The 18,502-nt window shown below is 42.5% G+C and overlaps 1 protein-coding gene and 1 long non-coding RNA gene across 3 annotated transcripts; one reads left to right on the top strand and one right to left on the bottom strand.

The window, feature by feature from the left end:
• Window positions 1–693: 693 nt before the first annotated feature.
• On the bottom strand, window positions 694–13,183 carry LOC6737810 (gonadotropin-releasing hormone receptor). 2 transcript variants are annotated; one of them, XM_016169687.2, is made up of 6 exons: window positions 12,690–13,183; window positions 8,691–9,636; window positions 3,976–4,159; window positions 3,713–3,918; window positions 2,700–2,851; window positions 694–2,066 (listed from the first exon to the last, which is right to left on the bottom strand). In XM_016169687.2, exons 2-6 carry the CDS (start codon window positions 9,462–9,464, stop codon window positions 1,643–1,645), a joined length of 1,740 nt encoding a protein of 579 aa, XP_016031591.2. In that variant the 5' UTR covers window positions 9,465–9,636; window positions 12,690–13,183; the 3' UTR covers window positions 694–1,642. The 2 variants fall into 2 exon arrangements, with proteins under 2 accessions (XP_016031591.2, XP_039149191.1); XM_039293257.2 differs by lacking the exon at window positions 694–2,066 and adding an exon at window positions 2,072–2,611.
• A 36-nt stretch (window positions 13,184–13,219) lies between these two features.
• Window positions 13,220–13,682, top strand: LOC27208739. Its single transcript, XR_001601024.3, has 2 exons — window positions 13,220–13,355; window positions 13,415–13,682. It is a non-coding gene; the product is annotated as an uncharacterized LOC27208739 (long non-coding RNA).
• The last annotated feature ends 4,820 nt before the right edge of the window (window positions 13,683–18,502 follow it).

The following is an 18,502-nucleotide window of genomic DNA, read 5'->3' on the forward strand; positions in this document are numbered from 1 at the left end:
GGGAAAAGTGTCCTCGTTTCTGGCCTATCGCGATGGGTGAGTGGATGGGCGACCTCCGCCTGTGGTGCCCATAAAAATTTTGTAATATACCCGTGCTCCGGCGGGTGGACGTGAGCTCTGGGGGATTTATGGGGCACATGCTGCAGTGCGTCCTAGTTCATCAACGTGTTGAGCTGTGCGTGGCGCGTAAAAGTTGGCTCGTAAAGTTACGCTGGGATCATTCGGGTTTTATTAAAAAATAAACTATACAAATTTGACACAGATTATTTATACATAAGTACGCACCAAAGTGCGCACATGAATATGCAAACGGGATGGAAGCTAAGCCGTTCCGAAGGATACGCAGCATGCACTGGATTCCTCTAATGACACATGTGTGTGCGTGGTTAATCCTGCGGAATTTCCAGAATCATCCGTACATCTCCTGGGGCTTTTTGGCCAAATTGAATTGTGGTGTTTGGTGGAATTCGACGTTTCCATTGACATTTCCAGATGGCCGTAAATTATGGATTCCTTTGGGAGAGCGCCGTTTACAAAGGGAAAAGTTCGATTCAGATGGAAGCTTCCTTGAAGTTTAGGAAACGGAAATCAACGGAAACTAATTGTAACTCAGGAAACTCAGGAACTAAGATATGGACATGAGTTTGGATGGGTTTTTAGAGTCTTAAATTAATCAAAATAATTCCTTGTGTCGTTGAACATGAACTCATATTTATTTTAAACTTTACAATCTTTTTTTACAATATTCTTCTCAAAATAATGAGTAAATGTATTTACAATAGTTAGATTTACCCTGTTTTTGGCTGATTTCTTTTTTACACAATTAGAGAATTGATTTCTTAGTTACTTGGCTGGTGGAACAAAATAAAAAACTGGAAAACGCTGTTAATTAACTTTACAAAGTTCCCCTGCCAATGAGAGAAACTCATTTGAAGTCGTATATATTTATAGTCCAATTAAGCAGTCATTTAAGCTGAAATTGTAAGTGACTCTGATTGCACATTGATTATAATTGTAATTATTGTTGCTTATATCGGGTTACACGCTGGCGAATTCGCAACATTTGAAACATTCAAAAGTGAAATCTATTTTCTTCACAACCAGATTTAATTGCAATTTATAAGATTTATGGGCTGTACATACATAATATTTCTTATTTTGTGTCCTTGTTGAAGTCAAGTATTGGAACATTCAGAGAAAATGCAAAGTGACCACGAGTTTCTCCCAGTGCAGGGCAACCACTTCGTACGGACTAGCTCTAATCCTACGCTACCTCTAAGCACACCCATTGTGTTTGAAGACTTAACTCTCGATTAGCACTATCTAAGCACATGTTGCACGCCCCGGTGATCTGATCATCGACGCCACTCCACGTTGACCGGGGGAATCGCTGGAATCCCCAGCTCCGGCCACTCAGCCAGCCGGATCAAATCCACTGGCAGTCGCCTCACTGCACTGGAAGCACTTGGAGCTCCAACTGCCGCCGCACCAGCTCCCTGCTCAGGCAATGGCAGCAGGAGCAGGCGTCCTCCGTCGCCATATTCGCATCCGCATCCACTGATGCCGCTGCTGCTGCTGCTTCTGCTGTGTCCGGTGCATCCACCGCCACCGCCGCCGCCGCTACCGCCATCGCCAGCTGCTCTCACACGCTCGACACCCGCTCGTTGTTGTCCAGCAGACCGCTGGCCACGCCCACGCCCACTCCGCCCCGCTGGCTGTCGTAGCTGAGCACCAGGGTCGAGGGCTTCTCGTGCAGCAGCAACCGCTGCTGGTGCTCCTGCTCCCTCAGGCAGCTGGGATGTCGGGCCAGCAGAGCCGATCCCTTACGCATCAGCTGCGGCGTGGCGCCGCTGGAGATGGAACCACCGGGCGTCCCATTGCCGGGACCCACGTGCAGCAGACCCACCTGCTCCTTGAAGGGAGCAGCACCCGGTCCGGCTGTGCCATTGGAGGAGCTGCGGTAGTAGCTCTGCTGGCGGAAGGCCCGCATCTGGCGGGAACTGCCACCTGTGCCGTCCACCTGCGTCACCGCCGTCAGCATGGATGGTGTGCGCTGCGAGTCGCCCCTGCGGATGGAAAGTGGGCGGGGGAATGGACGATGCGGTGAGGTGATAAAAACCAGACGGAAAAGAATTTATCAGTTTATTGCCAATCACGTTGTGTGTGCTTTTTGCGTTATCAAAACAATCATAGGAAGTGTGACAAAATCATAGCAAATCATATCTGATCCTGAGATAGTTCGCTGCTTTGGCAGCTGTTTAAAATAATAAATAAATACAGAAAGTGATGTTAGCTAGCGATGAAACAATGTTTTTCATTTGCATTAAAAATAAAAGCTCTGCAAGCATTTAGGATTTATTTTATAAAAATTTAAATACACGGCAAAAACTGCCAGTAAAAAGCAACGCTAGTTTAAGTAAAATATGTTTTAATAGTTATACATCGATTTTTAGAGAAAACTTTCTACTATTTTATTTAAATTTACAATATCATTTACTCTTAGATGTGAAATATTACCATAAATAAAAATTCTTTGATTAAAAAAGCAGCAGTTCAGACTTCAAAAGCTTGCTTGGCTGTCTTAAAAGTGTACTGCTTGAGTGAAAAGTAACTATTTTTTTGACACGATAAAAGCGCAAAAACAAGTACGAAATGTAGTGGTTAATAGAATTAACTTATTCTGTGGGCTCACCACTCACCTGTTCAAGCTGTAGGCGTTGTTGTTGCCGCCCCCGCCGCTCGACTTGCCCCCTTTGCCAGGACACAGGTGGAAGGCACCGTAGATGAGTGGGTTGACCAGGCTGTTGGACATGCCGAAGAAGAAGATGGCGTCCTGCAGATCGTCGCCCAGCTGAAAGCAATCCGTGAAATTCAAATTAATTTCCTTGTCCTTGCCGCACCCGTCTCCCCTTTTCCCCCTCTATGCCTCCGGATACACTGCGCTAAAAAGCTGGCTTCCAAATTAATTATTTTACACACTGCCATGTGAATGAGTAGGAGTTTCAGCGGAAATGCCATTATGAATGTGCAGTCGCATAGCATTAAAACATGTCAATTCCAATCCATTAGGATGTGAAATTCCGTGTAATCGCTGGACAAATATCCAATTCACTTAAAAATACTGACAGCAAAAATGATTTTGCTTTTGTCTATTATATAACATTTTTAAACTTTAATCTGTGCTTTGGAATAAACTATGGGGAATATTTCCTGCTCATTCATTTCCCCTACTGTACAGGATGCTTTGTAGCATTCGACCTTGTGTTCCTTCTGCCCGGATTCCCGCGCCGTAATCTTGCAACTTGGCCAGCTTTTACGGACCATCTCTGGCAAGTCATCAAAGTTGGGTACGCCGTTAAGGAAAAATTGCGACCGTGTGGTCGGTCGGGTGGCGTAACGATTAATTAAAAATTGAACATAAGAAATCATTTTTATGGCACTGGGGTATGGCCCCAAACGGATTTGCCAGCTGCGACTAGGTCGTATCGTATTCTCGTTTTTTTTTACTCGCACAACGACGGCCCCAAGCCGTAAATTTGGTGGGGAGCAGGACAAAGGATTCGCCCAAACCATGCGCTACAAACTGACAAATCGACTGCTGATTGATGCGCCCTTCGGTATCAGGAATCGCTATCTGCTTGTCATTCAGTTTCAGCTTCAAATTCGGCAGGGGGGAGGGGGGAGTGGTGTGTGTTCAGTCGAAACTACTCACCCTTTTGTCCGGATTGAGGAACATGAACATAATCATCATGACGTAGTAGGGCGTCCAGCAGATGAGGAACGCTATGATGATCACCACGGATATGCGTAGCGACTTCATCTTGGCCTTGTGTATCAGCCTCTGGCGATTCGTCTGCGTGGGCAATTTGGCCGTCGAGTAGTTGGCCAACTTTGATCCCTGGAACATCTTTTCGCTGCCTGTTCGATAATCAGTTTAGTACGGGAATGTAAACTCCTTCTGGCTAAAAAACTCACTGGAAATGGTGCGGAAGGTGGACATGTAGGTGCCGAACAGGATGCACAGCGGCAGCAGGAAGGTGAAGACCAGGGTGAAGGTGGCATACATCTGCTCCTGCCAATCCGCCGTGTAGAATCCGTGGGTGACGCACTGGTAGAACTCCTCCACGAAGGGGCCACGCGCCACATGGAAGATGAAGAACTGGGAAGTACAACATAGTATTCAATTAAAGGTTAAGACTAACACATAGATTGAACTTGAACTTTATGCAAGTGATTCCTAAGGATATTTACTTTCCCATCAATTTATGGACTGTTTCTAGCAGGTAGATGCAAATTTTTAAAGCCCTATATCTTGAATTTGTTATGCAAATAATATGGTGCTGTAATCAGATTTTTATTAGCAACCCATCCATGTCCCGTTTGCACCAAGGACTAAGTACAGGCATGTTCTCATGGAAATATCCACATGGATATTTGGTCCGTGGTAACAAACTGCTGACTCAAAACGATGTGGCTTTGATCTACTTCCCATTGTGAGTGGCAAATTGATGGAACATTTTTGGGAAATATATACAGTCTGCTCAAGTCTTTCCGAGTTTAGCAGAGTGCCACGTAGAAAGGTGGAAATGCAAGTAGCAGGAACAGCTTCTCGAGCTGGAAAATGTGTGGCCAGGACTGATAAAGGAAGTGTAGCAACTTAAATACACCAAGGATAGATGGGATGTGTCTACGCATAACTAATACGCTAAAAGTATTTTTATTTGCGCTTTTTATGGGTTTTCTGGCGGCCGCTGTGTCAACAGCCAACAGCTGACCCAAATGAAGGAAATGGGAAAACTTTCCGCGCTCCGCCGAGTGGCATAGTAAAAACTACACAAAAACCCGCCGCGCAGAAATAACGAGATAATCGTCTAATGGTTGATTTTTATTAATTTCGCACATTTATAACTTCCAAGCCATTGCCTTCCGCCAAAACCTAAAGTAAATTGCCAGTGGCTTTTTTCATTAGATATATACATATATTTTTATAGGTCATGGCTACTAAAAGAAAACAGATGTAAGCAAGGATAATTGTGGCTTTCAATATTCTTCCTTCAATTATTTCTAACATCAACTTTTCAAGTGTTTGTTCATTATTTCCATGTTGCTATTCATTAAAAATGCTCGGAAAGTTTAAGGGGCGTTTCACGCTAAAAACCATGCAAGCCTTCAGCACTATTTGCGGAAAAGTTATACAAGTTGCTACGAAGAACTTTAGACAAAAACTTGCGAAAGTAAAATAAAACAGGATTGATTCGTGGTGAGGGAAAAACTTGCAGAACTTCCGTTCTAACCAAATTGCATTGCTGAAGTTCGTAGTTTTCACACGTCAGCCAGGTGCTTGGCAATCGTTTAAAACGTTTGTATAACACTCAGATTGTTTAAATATACGTATTTAGTTGTTTTCATATTTGGCTTAAAGGCACGTTTTAATTGACCAATTACGTTTGAGTTAGAATTAACAAGGATTGTTAGAACTTATTTACTTAGTACCTGTGAATTTGTGCATAATTCTAGAAATTATGATTTTGTCACCTAAAAAATGAATCCAGATGAGCCCACATTAAAATATTTATTAATAGGACTAAATTTTTTCTCTGAACTTGCTTCTAATTCTGCTGTCAATATTGACAGATAAATATAATTGAATAATATAACATTATGATTTTGTCACCCGGAAATTAAATCCAGATATGCCCATCTTAAAATATTAAATGAATTTACATTTTTTCCCATATGTTTGCACATATCAATTTCAATTATTAAATCGATTTCTGCTGTTAATAATCAGAGACTAAATTCCAATTTTAATGCAATCAAATTTAAGCTAAGCATTTAACGACACGTATCGATTATCAAAAGCCCTCGCTAACTGAAGTTGAAATCGCCAAGGGACTCCTGAAATATTGACTAGTTCCCTCAAATTTGTAAACAATTCTACGAAATTCTAATTATGCCACCTAAGGCTGCTGAATTTCATGTAATGTCGGTGAAATTAAATTCGCAATAATACTCTGCGGAGGACCTGTGGATAACCTTGTGTTTGACTTTATTATGGCGGCCTGTTTTCATTGTGCCACAATTTTGAGCTCACACTGCGAGTTATTGTGGCAGGATTCTACTGTGTGTGTGTGTACTAAACTTTTTCCTTTTTTCCTGCGGCAAAGGAGGAGGAGGTGGAGTTGGTGTCGATAGAAGTGGAGCCAAATAAATGCTGCTGTTGAAAACATTTGTTGTTTATTGGCAGTCGAAGTGAATTTTCATTTCGCTCCTTTATTTGAAACCGACGAGTTCAGCGGTGCGTCTCATATTGGATTCGATGTGGCTCCTTACCAACACATGTGCCACTTGGTTGGTTGGTTGCCTGCTCCATGAACGTGTGACATGGGAAAAGTTGTCCGGAAAATTGTTTGAGATGATTCCCTCATTTCCGGCGGGAACGTTTCGACCGTCACGTCTGTAAGCGACATAAATTTTATGTCGCATGTTCGAGTCGAACCAAAATGAAGAAAGTTTGCCAGGACGACGGATATTGGCGCGATGTCGAAAAGTGGACCATAAAAATTGGCATAATGATTGCAAAGTTTCTTTTAATTGGGTCCCAGTGGCCATCCATAAATGCTTTCTGTCATATCATCGTAATTTGTGACGTTCGTCAACAAATATTGACACCCAAGCTGGAAAGTTCAGCAAAGTCTGGTTCTATTTTAAAAACTCAAAACCAATACATTATGTCCTTTCTATTATGGGTCGACTGGACCAAATTCCCCGCAACAAAATGGCCAAATTTTCCGCTTGACATCGGATGGAAAAAAACATCAAAATGTAATTAAGCTCAGCACATTTTTTGCGGCATTTAAACAAGTCAGATGATTTAACAAACTGACTCGCACATGCCTTCGCACCCAGCAAACCCACACACATTTTGGCCCAAAGTGAGCAAATATAATCTCGCCTCGATTTTTGCGGTACGTCTGTAATTATTGTTCCACGCAATACATTATTCAGATAAAAGGAAATGGCGTCGGTTTGCTTGGCTCTCTAATTAAATGGGCTACATTTTAGCATACATTTGCGGGCGAGCAGGGGAAAGTGTGCTAGTTGCATAACTAGCGTGGGTAAATCCACTTACCATCCACTTTCCCTTTGGTTCTTTTATTCATCTATTCTTGGCATCACTCAGGTGACGAATTTGGTTATACAGCGGGCTTGACCTTTGTAACCACTTGTCCCAGTTATAGCTAACCAAATTCTGCGAACGATATTTATGACCTATAACCCGGTTCACAAAAGGAGCAGTGGAAAGTTTGCCGTCACTTTTCAATCAAACTATATTACTAACCCTTGGCAACTTTGAAGTGGGCCTTTCGTGCTAATTACCTACCTTAGTGACAGCCCAAACTGAAGTGTCCACGAATTTCCACTTCAAGGAAAGACACGAGCAGGAACTCGTGGCAATCCAGCTCAAGATTAACTGAATTCGAGAAGTGAAGCGCCTCACCCGGGGCCATAAATCAAGGGCAGACCAGGCGAATCGACTACGAAATCGGGATGTGGAGACAAGCGGCATATATTATACAATCAGGGTGCCGGAAATCTGGAGCCGAGCCGTAGAGTTGTAGAACAAAGCGAGTGACTCCCATTAATGCAGTCCCATTCAGGCTTATCCGCCAGCTGACTGCCAGGGCAAAGGAATATATCACCCAGTGTGCCTATCTGCGCACAAAGAACCGAAATCGGGAATATGAATAATGTCTGTCGTCAGGCAGAAGACACACTTGTTCGGACCTTTTTTTTTGGTCACCCGTCGCACAAGCGAAAAACCCGGAGGAAAAACCAAAAGAAAAAAACCCTTTGTTGGTCGGACTACAGGAATTCGATTGGGTGTCCCCATCCGCCCATCCGTCCAACCCTACGCCCATTCCTACGCCCATCAGGACGCGTGTGTGTGGGCGTGGCAGCGGCCTAAAGCCACATTTAGTGTACACTTATTGTGCGAAAGGCAATCATTTTTAATGTCTGCACACATTCTGGCGCCTACTCAAGACTATTTGCACTGTGCCACGGGGCGTATACGTGTTATAAAGTAAACATATTACTTCAACTTCATCAGCGCGAGCGTAAGGATCAAATGGAGTGCCAGGGGTAGGGAGCAGGGGCAGGGGCAGGAGCAGGTGGATATTACCACGGCTAAGTCGCAGCTTTAACTTAGCGTAATGGAACGCCCCACCAAAAGTGACTGGATTATTTTCATAAGCGTGTCTTGTTCGCACTTCACAGGAAGTGCCATTTTTTCAGCTGCAGACGCTTTAATTTTGCCCTCTGGCAAAATCATTTTAAATAGAACAATATTTTTACGGGTCATGCTAATTTTAAAACTCAAAAATATCTGTGCCCTCGAGGCTTACGCATTTTTGCCGAAAAGAAATTTATCGAAAGGGTGCATAAATTAAGAGGAGGTCTTAAAGCTTCTACTGATTTACTAATCAAAGGGTGCCTTTAACTTTCCCAGAATTAAATTATATAAAGTATAAAGTATTAAATTATATAAGTATTTAGATTTAATACCCAAAAAAATGTTTTATATTATTACAACCTTGCTTAATTGTGTCACTATCTTAACTGTTTGTTCTACCCAAATGATTTTCTAAGAATTTTAAAGGTATTATTTTCAGTGTATCATCACTTACCTGTGGCAAGCTGAGCACCAGCGACAGAATGTAAGTACCGCCAAGTAGTCTATGACACCTCTTGGCCATGTTGAGCGACTTCATTGGGTACTTGACCGCTATCCAGCGGTCCACTCCGATGAGGACCAGGACATAGGTGCTCAGGTAGAGGCTGAACATCTGAAAGAGCTTCACCAGCTTGCAGGTGAGCTCATTGGCCAGCCACTGGACGGTGTAGCACCAAGCGGCCTCCCCAATGATGCAGAACCAGGTAACCAGGACATCGGCAATGGACAGATGGAACATCAGCGAGTAGATGGCGCTCCACGTGTGCCGGGAGTTTCTTCTTGAGATGCGGGTTTTGTAGATATTCCAGATGGTCAGCAGGTTGCCCAGCAGAGAGAACAGTGCCATCACCGCCAGGACATACACTTTCAGCAGACCGGATCGGGATAGTTGGGGTGCGTGGTCCATCACGTGCTCCGGAACCTGTTCCGCCATCGGTGGTGCTTCATGGCGACTATTGGTGTGCGCCAGGGAGGAGCTATTGGAGATTGCGTAGGCGGGCAGGGGCGTGGTGCTCACGCTCAGATTGGATATATCCGTGGCCATGCCCACACCCACGTCGATCATGTTGAGCGTATAGTTGACGATTTCAGGAGCGGCACCAGCCACAAGTCGCGTGAAGTTGGCCAGTGTGGACCAATTGCTGACCACCTCGTTTTCCGCCTCCAAATCCGTCGAGGCATTCGGAACACTGGGCAGGCGATCGAAGGAAGCCCACTCGTCCTCCATTTTGTCAATATCTTGGCTTAAATGAGTTATTCAATGGATTTGGACGGTGGTTTAGGGATCTTGGGAGCACAACATCTTAAATTGGTTACTTAAGGAATGAACTCCGTTTCGACTTTCGTTTTATATGTCACCAGCATTGCATCATTTAGTTGGCTTACGTTGGAGAAATAAACTGCAAATAGCAAGAAAAAAACAATAGATGTCTAATTAAATTTGAAGCAAAGAAAAGGGGAATTTCTTTTTTCTTTGTGTGCTATGTAATTAAATATTAAAGCAGTCTAAGCTAAAAAGCTTCTGGTTTTCTGATTTTCTTAGCTAAAACGTTGTACACACAGGACTTGAAATCGTATTAAATATGTATTACTCGCAACTTTCTCTGAAAACCGGTTTTTCTAGGCAAGCAAATGTGTGGTTTCCCGGTTCAGCAGAAAAATGCTCAAATGCTAATTAAATTTAGATTAAAATCAACCTGTGTGCCATGTGCAATCATTTCAAACAATAACTCAACCTTCAATCGACATAAAATGTGCACCCATGAAGCTAAAGTCTTTCACTCAGCTGTCTTGTTTATTTGATTGTTTTGAATTTGATTGTTTTCAATGGAAATTGCTTTGCCTAGGTGCAATTCAGCAAAATAATTAGCCACATCAGTTCGATGTGCTGGACACTGGAATTGCTTCAACATCCTTTTGCCCAATCTATTATGCAGTCCAATTAAGTTGCAAACATTCGGCAAAATTCACACAAATAACTATTAGTCTTATATTGTTTCTGGAAAGGAATGGCAAGTCAACTTTCTCTCCTAGTTCTGGACATGATTTGACTTAAGGAAATAACATTGCACAAGTCATCGAGATACTCGTCTTTTGGGCTAAGACCCACTTAAGTTAATCGGACTTGGGTCGAATGATTTTATAGTGCAACAGTATAATGACGCCATGGGTAGCAAACTCGATGACCTGCGCTCAGTTGCAATTACCCGGCAGCAATTATTCGCCTTGAGTATTTGCGATTAAGTGCAGCTAACGCGGAAAATCTGCCCCCCTTTCCCCCCCTTTACCGCGACGAACTCAATTTAATTTTAATAGATACAACAACGATGTTTTTGCACTGTCGCCTTCGATTTTGAGCTCGACTTTGACCGCTTTGCAGTGTAGTAAAAGTTCAAAGTAAAATTCCATCAAATTTCATTTTCCAAATTAATTTATGTTCATAAATTAAATTGGACGCTTGGGTTTTGGCTTCTGGTACAATGCTGGGCATGGCGTTATTTGCCCGAATGCCCAAATGGCCCGGCAATAAAACCAATTTAGCGAAACGCGTGTGACAAAATACACTCGTATATACAATAGTTTGAATGTAACAAAACATTTAATGCCAATTGAAATCAATCGGGGAATGAATGATAAAATATTAAACGAACCTTTTCGCATGTGTGTGGTTGCCAACTAATTACCCATGTTCAATCTGGACCACTCGATTAAACCAGATTAATAGCTCATGACCTGGACTGCTCGTTGGCACTAGAGCAACTTGTATCTGATTGGACTGGCCCGCATCTGAAATCTCGAGTCTCAAGTGAAATTACCATCTCTCGCAGGCAGTTTAATCAGCGCGATTAATACACAAATGCGCATTTGATTGATCAGCAGACGAGAGCGCCAAAAAAAAGACCAAATAAGAAGGAAAAAAGTTCAGAAAGTGCGAAAAAGGCACATCTGTGCCATGTTCTTGGGTTCTGGATCATAATCCCCTTGGCGGCGACAGATGAGCTAGCTGAACTTTTAGCGAAAAGTTTTTAGCCAACTGCTTGCACGCATTTTGATTGATTTGCATTTCTGCAGTAAAAGTGAAAGGAAGCTGAAAAATCCCTGTCCAAAAGGATAGACAATGGCCTTTTTTACGTATTTTCTATGGCAAGTACTTAAATGTAATAACCGCCTTTTTTCACGGTAAAGGATTTTTTAAGTACCAAAAAAAACGAGTTATAAAAAACGTTAAAATACGCATTTTCTCTGCAGTTATGGTAATTGAAGCAATATAAACTATTTCCTTTTAAATGCTGCTGGGTTAACGATTTAATTTGTAATTTCACTATTTTTTTTTCAGCTAATTGTGCAAAGTTTGGCAAATGAGTTCACTTTTTTCGAGTTACTTTCACGTAAACTTTGTCCATTAAGTGAAATTGTATTAATTCCCGAAGCAGTTTGCTGTTATTCTTACGGCGCTACTTTGTAATTATTTGCTGAGTTCATAAACTGTCCAATGGACTGCTGCAGACAGACAATTTCTCACCCAACCCAATCGAAAATCAGGAAAATTCACAAGGCTCTCTATGCTCATTAAGGCAACAGTGTCTCCCAAAAAAGTTTTCACGATAAGAAGCCCGCAGATACACAAACAGTAGCACTAACAATACCACTACCACTTCCATTTGCTGTGGTATTTGCATTCAACTTGGCTAATACTCTAATTCAAGTCGGCGTGGCTGTTTGCATTCACATTTCACATTTATTTGGACACTTTGGGCTTTGTCTAAGCCGAGGCTGCGATATTTGCACAGTTGTGTGGCTTCTCCAAATACAGTTGAGATACACTGAACTCCGCGGGCTACTTGTCTTGCCAGCCCGAACATCGATACGCCATGTCTTTCATATTTTGGCAGCTCTGTCAGAAGTCGAAAACTCTGCCGGAGTGTTCAAAATTACCAAGTAAATTAATGTACATATCTGTGTATGTATGTATCTGTGAGGATGTATCTGTATCTGTATCGGTGTATATCCAATGTGTCCACAGTTCACTGTTTGCTCAACATCACACAGCTTTCATGAGCTCTTGAGCACTTGATGCCATTTTGATTATTGCCTGGGTTAACCACATAGATAAGTCCGCGAACACACACACATACAGGCATTAAAAAAAGTCATTTCGGCGTTTGATCAGATGAAAAATGTAATTGAAATTCATTTCGGCACTCTGACAATGTACTAGATTAAATTGAATGAAGCAATTAAATTATTTGCAGAACTTTAACGCATTCCACTTTATTTGCAACATTGCTAAGCTTATTAAAATACCACTTTATTTGCATTGTGTTGAAATGCATTATGCACAATTAAAACATTCCAGGTGGCAGAAAAAACCACTTTGCTCTCAATCAAATTTATTTTGAATAATTTACCCAGTTTGTAAAATTTTTGTAACAATTGGTGTATTTAAACTTGCCTTGCTTGCAATATCTCTATTTAATAGACTTTGGTTTTAAACTGTTTTCACCAGTTAAATGCACACTTAGACTGTTGTATTAAATAGCTGGATTAAATTTAATAATTAACATAAATTCCACTCGGATCGTATTTTCTGTGGGAGCACGAAAAATGCACTTGGTACGCCTTTGGCCTCTATTTGCCCTTTTCGCTGGCAAATTTTCCTCAATCTTATCACTTTGCTCCGGCAAACTCTGCTTTCCACTTCAAAATCCCAAAATCCAAGCGTCAGCGACAGTGCTCGGCATATATGTTTTCCAATTTTCCGCGCTTTTCAACCGCTGCGGCACGTCGAGTTCTGGCAACTGATTTTGAAAAACCGAGGCGGCAAACTCAAATCATCGCGCCATCGGTTCGAACCGCGCTCGATGCGAGCAGCGAACATGTTGCAAGCGGATTCATTCATAAAACGAATGCCACCTGATGGAGCGACCCTCGCTCGTGCGACTTGCAACTTGTTGGCGTCTCCTTGTCAAGGGCAATGCGCCCGATGGACGCGCATAACTCATACGCAGCGTGGGCTTATCCTGGCTTCGCGACCATAAAGTTCACCCATTCCTGTGCTCCTTCGGGCGTTTTTTTTTTTTTAGCCGCCAAGTAGTTGCGACTAGCGTGCTTGGATTTAGTAAGCAGAGTTTATCTTGCTATTATGGCCAGCATATTTATTTTATTTACCCTAATTAGCTCATTTACGCACATGCCCAAGCACAACCCTTTTAATCGTAGTAAACAAGCAACCGCATTCCATTTGCCGTCCCTAATTGAGTTTCCACAAAACAAACAAGTACTACATTGCCAGCTCTCAGAAGGTAAAACAAAATCTGACGTACAAGAAAAACAAAAAAAAAAGCATGAACCCATCTGTGGTTTTCACACTGAAAGCGAGAGCATTTCCGGTTACCTGTCATTAGGCCACAATGGAGTACATTTTGCAGCCACAGTCAGACGGAACGAAAAAAAAAACTACCAACTCGCCTGAGGAACTTCCATTTAGCAGGATGAGCATATGCGAGTAAATACCGCTGGCAGGATACAAAGCAACGCCACATTACAAATGACGCACTGAATGCCAGTTCAGTCACGTGTGATGAACCGACAACAATGTCGGCCCAAAAGGAAGTGGCAGTGGGCCACGGCCCCAAAGAAAACCCACCGAAAACAAGCTCTAGCTCCCGCTGTCTATTGTTTTCCAGACACTTATGCGAGCGGCGGATATCGATGGCAGGATGCCAGGACTCGCCGTGGCAGCTGTCAGGAGCTTGGAGCCGGCTCTTCAGGTTCATTTCGTGATCTCATCAAAGGAGCTGCGACAACTGATGACTAAATAATTTCACCTTCTGCCTGAGCACAATGTTTGCTCACCGATAAACAAAATATATCGTTTGCGTATACGAGTATAATGGAAAATGATTTATGCAAATTGTGTGGGTGGAGGGGTTATCATGGCAGGCAAATACCCTGTAATACCGTATGACCTCGATTCTTACAATTGATTTCACCCACTGAGCTGCCAGCTTAATTTCCCCCAAATGGAATTACAAAATTGGCACGAACAACACTTTTAAACTACTTCAGCTGCCAGCTGAAATTTTCGCTTGGAAATTTTCCCATCTTTTCCGGCGCTTTTGCCAAGTATGCAAAAATTACAACTTTCCCTTGGCTGAGAAATAATTGGATTAATACTCATATTAACTATCATGCACGCGTGCATCCATTAACCCATGCGTGCGTATGAGATTTTGGGCTATTTTCCGGAAAATCCTCGTCCCAACTTGAGTTGAGTAATCCCCGCAAAGTGCATAATTTGGTCCCAGAAAATTATGGCATCGAGTTTGGAGGACTCGCCCGACTTCCTGTTTCTCCCGGTGATTTATATATCTTTTGCGCCAAGTTGTCATGGAATTCCGTTCTATGCGAAACATGTATGCTACTGAATTGCTGACTTTCGAGGGGCAGGCCTGCGGGAATTTCATCCGGCGACTGGCAAAACTTTGCGATTGATGCCAAAATCTTTCGAGTTTTATGTAAAGCATGTCTCTTTGCATATATGTACGTGTGCCAGTGCCCCAACTCGACAACAATAAGGGAGGCCGGCTTAAAAAGTGAAACCTCGTGGCTTCCCGCCGGAAGAAGGAATTCCTACTGCCGAGGAGCAGGTGAGGGGAAGATTCCTCTCATCATTAGCCCGCTGATTACACGGAGTCAGGAGACAATGTGCAGGAAGAACCAAAACGAAAAAAATAAATAAACAAACGTTGCCCAATATTTGGCCAAGTCCACGTCGTACACGTGCCATCGACTAATGTGCTGCTAGAGTGTGCCGCATAAATAATAGAGTTTATGAGCAGCGGCACGAATGGCACCCAAATCCCGATACCGATCCCGAAATTGGCGAAGATTTAAACGGAGATGGGACTCCGGTTTAGCCAATAACTGACAGTGAGCTCCATTGACCCAAATCAGAATTTTGCATTGCACAAATTAACTTTGACCTGCCCCGTTCGAATGGCAATCCCATAAAGAACACATCCAAGACACGGACGTTAAATGCAAATCTTATTAGCCAACTTACGAGTTTTATGGTCCAGCAGCGTTCGGACGCTTTTGACCCACTGTGCGGGTCCCGGGTTTGTCAAACAAATTGATTTTCAGCTAGCCTTGGTTGCGGCGTCCAGCTTTCGGCGCTGTGGCTTCAAATTCGACCGGATCCGGCACTTGAGTCTGTCGCCCCGAACCCGGAAAGTTGCTCCTGATTTTCCGTTTGCTTTCCACTCCGCTTTTTCCATTGCCTTTGCCCCACACAGCGATGCTCATTTTGCAAAGTATTCGAGCACATTTTTTATGTTGTTTCGACGTGGGCATATGCTGGCTCTCCGTTTTCTTTCCGCCTTCTTTTCCCGCGGCTGTCAGTGGGTTTCCGAGCTTTCGGTTTTCCCAGCGCTTCAAACTACTTTATTTGGCCATCTGGATGTTTGAAGTGCTGTCGTTTTTGGAGGAGCGTCTTTAAACCAACGCAAAGGAAGCGTTTTCGAGGACACATGCCAAAACGGGAGCACTGAAATTCCCCTTCACTGGAATGCTTGATATTGCAGTCCTCCGGGGGGATGAGATGTAAATATGCCAAGTTTAATAAGTAGCTTGTTAGAAAAAGTTTATTCCTCAAGCCAAATCTTATATGCGAATGAGTTTTATTGTAGATATACATTATGTTCTGACTAAAGAAATTTACTTGAAGATAGTGCTTGTTTACACGTCATAGGGCAGTTTAGTTTGTTGTACATCTCTATTCTATAAATATACAGACAAGTGATTATATAAGGTCCACAAATTTACCATGCAACAAAGCATGTTCTTTACTGCCATAGCAATACAAACTTTTCCTTTGTCAATCTGATTTCGAAATTTTTTGCAGGCAGTGTACGTTTAATAAGAGTACTTTTTCCAGGCGAATCACACCGTTTCTCGTGTTTGGCTTATATTAAATAGTATTTATAACATAAAATTGCTTATTAAAAATTATAATTCATACAACAAAGTAGTGTTTTGAATAGTAGCCAATTGAATGGAATTTTGACCACCAATTTTGATATGCAATTTTATATAATTGGTCAAATGCACCTGCATCTATGTTGCTTCATAAATATTCAGAACTAATTTGTATTTCAAATGTCATAATATATGCTGCTTTGTTCTGTTCACATAAAAACATGCAATTTCAAATTATTCAGCTCAACAGCATCTACATAAAAGCACAATTACTTGGTGTATATGTTTGTTATGACTTTTTTCGGTCCCATGAAAACATTTGCCGAAATTACTTGTGAAACGCTAATTAAACATTTTTACGAGCCTCGAATAAAAGAGCCATAAACGCATGCAAATATATTTTTTTGCCTTGGGCCAGCGGAATTCCAGAGTGCGTGCCCAGATTCCAAGTGACTAATTGTGCCCAGATATGGATACGCCAATACTTTGGGACCCAGTTCCCCGCTGGGAAGCGTGGATGGTTGCCAGTGCGAATGCCAATCTGGATTTTGATGCACGGCTGGCCACTGAACTTGGCTGTCACTCAGACGGTCCACGTTTAGGCCATTGACAATCTTGTTGCCATAATTTCAGTCTGGGCCTCATTGACCCTTTCTGCACTTTGAAAGCAAACGAAAAGGGTTTAGATTTTTGGCAACTAGATAAACACAGTGCCCTGCACTTTCTTTCATGAAATGGTAGCCACATTAATTGTAATTAAATTGATAAATTAACTTACCACAAATGCTGAAAATTCCAGTAAAATCTTAAGAATTTCAATAACTCTGTATACAGCTAAATTCTCTGGCAGATGATAGATTTTTCGAAATATTTGAACACTGTGCTATACTTTATTAATATTGCTTGAGTGTTGCTTTGCTAGACGGGCTGCAACAGCATGTTTTTATTACTATTAAGAAGAAAATTCAATTTCTCAGGACGAAAAGTGCGTGATTGTCAGTGTTTCTCTATTTATTTATGTATACACTGAATAATACACTTAAGACCCGGCCCTCTAGGAAATATCCCCATTCAAAAGTCAGAGGCTGTCGTTTCGCCTCGCGTTCTGAGCATTCATCAAACCATGGAGCTCCTGCCGCGGAAGCTGCCTTCCCGCGCTATGAGTGTTTTTATTGATTTAATCAAATAAACACGAGCCAGAATAGCGTGGAGTCCTGGCAGAGTGGGCAGCCCAAGGAATTGATCCTGACTGCTTCTGACAGGCTGCCAGGCAGCAAATGAAACTGGCAGGTGTGTGGTTTTTGGTCTATGCCAATGATATGAAAGGGTGAGAAAAAAGGAGGTTAACCAGGAGTTTAGCCCAAGGACATCCTGCTGCGACAACTCGGGCGGGTTGGCGTGTCAAAAGCCATGCAAACAAGGCGCAGGACATGCTGCAAATTGCTCAACATAAAGGAAACAAAGAAGCGTCGCACTCATAAAAGCCGTTCGCACGCCAAATTTCCGTTTTGAGGGTCGTAAAAGGAATTGGTCTTTAAAGGCGCTGGAAGCCATTAGGCATTCGGTATAATTAAATTTGAACTTCCTCCTCCTTTTTTTTCTCTCTGCCAGCCGCAACAATTAGTTGGATTTCCCCACTTGAAATGTCACACGATGCGCCGATTAATTAGCCGACCCTAATTTTTCCCCTAATATATAACAATTATTAAATGCCACAACTGGCCGATGCCTCCAATTAGCTCGAAATAATAAGCACCGTCGGCCATGTGTACTAATTAAGCAAAGCCCACTAACCGCTGTCATTGGGCCTACTGTTCTCTACTACCAAATGGCATTGTTGAATGAATCCTTTTGTGCATATTTTACGAATATGATTTTTTTTTAGGCTCACATACAATTGAATGCTGAACTTGTATAAATCTGTTGGCCACACATACGTTTAGTTGGGCCTCGCACACGAATGGCATAAATGAGCCGGCTAATTGGTCGGACATCATGACACCAGGACATCTGGACACTAGGACATCAGGACACTAGGATAGTAGGACATCAGGACACTGGGACACTCCCACACAGTCCAGCGTAGAACAGCGTAATGAATACAAATTTTATTCACCCACTACAGCAGTCGATGTCGAGCACTTTTTCCAGAGGCCTGAATCCATTTGAATCCTCGAGCCGTCTGTATATGCATCACGTGCTGCCCAATGTAGCAGAAACTAACCGAAAATTCCGTCTATCGGCTTTCCTGGCGATAATTTTGGAACACAAAATGAGCCGCAACCG

Source organism: Drosophila simulans, chromosome 3L, assembly GCF_016746395.2.
Source record: "Drosophila simulans strain w501 chromosome 3L, Prin_Dsim_3.1, whole genome shotgun sequence".
NCBI lineage: Eukaryota > Metazoa > Arthropoda > Insecta > Diptera > Drosophilidae > Drosophila > Drosophila simulans.

Coding starts and splice junctions, on each gene's coding strand:
- LOC6737810 (XM_016169687.2), bottom strand. CDS start 9,464: ATGGAGGACGAGTGGGCTTCCTTCGATCGCCTGCCCAGTGTTCCGAAT. Junction 3,919..3,975: donor CACCTTCCGCACCATTTCCA/GTGAGTTTTTTA, acceptor ATTATCGAACAG/GCAGCGAAAAGATGTTCCAG. Junction 2,852..3,712: donor TCCTCAATCCGGACAAAAGG/GTGAGTAGTTTC, acceptor GATTGCTTTCAG/CTGGGCGACGATCTGCAGGA.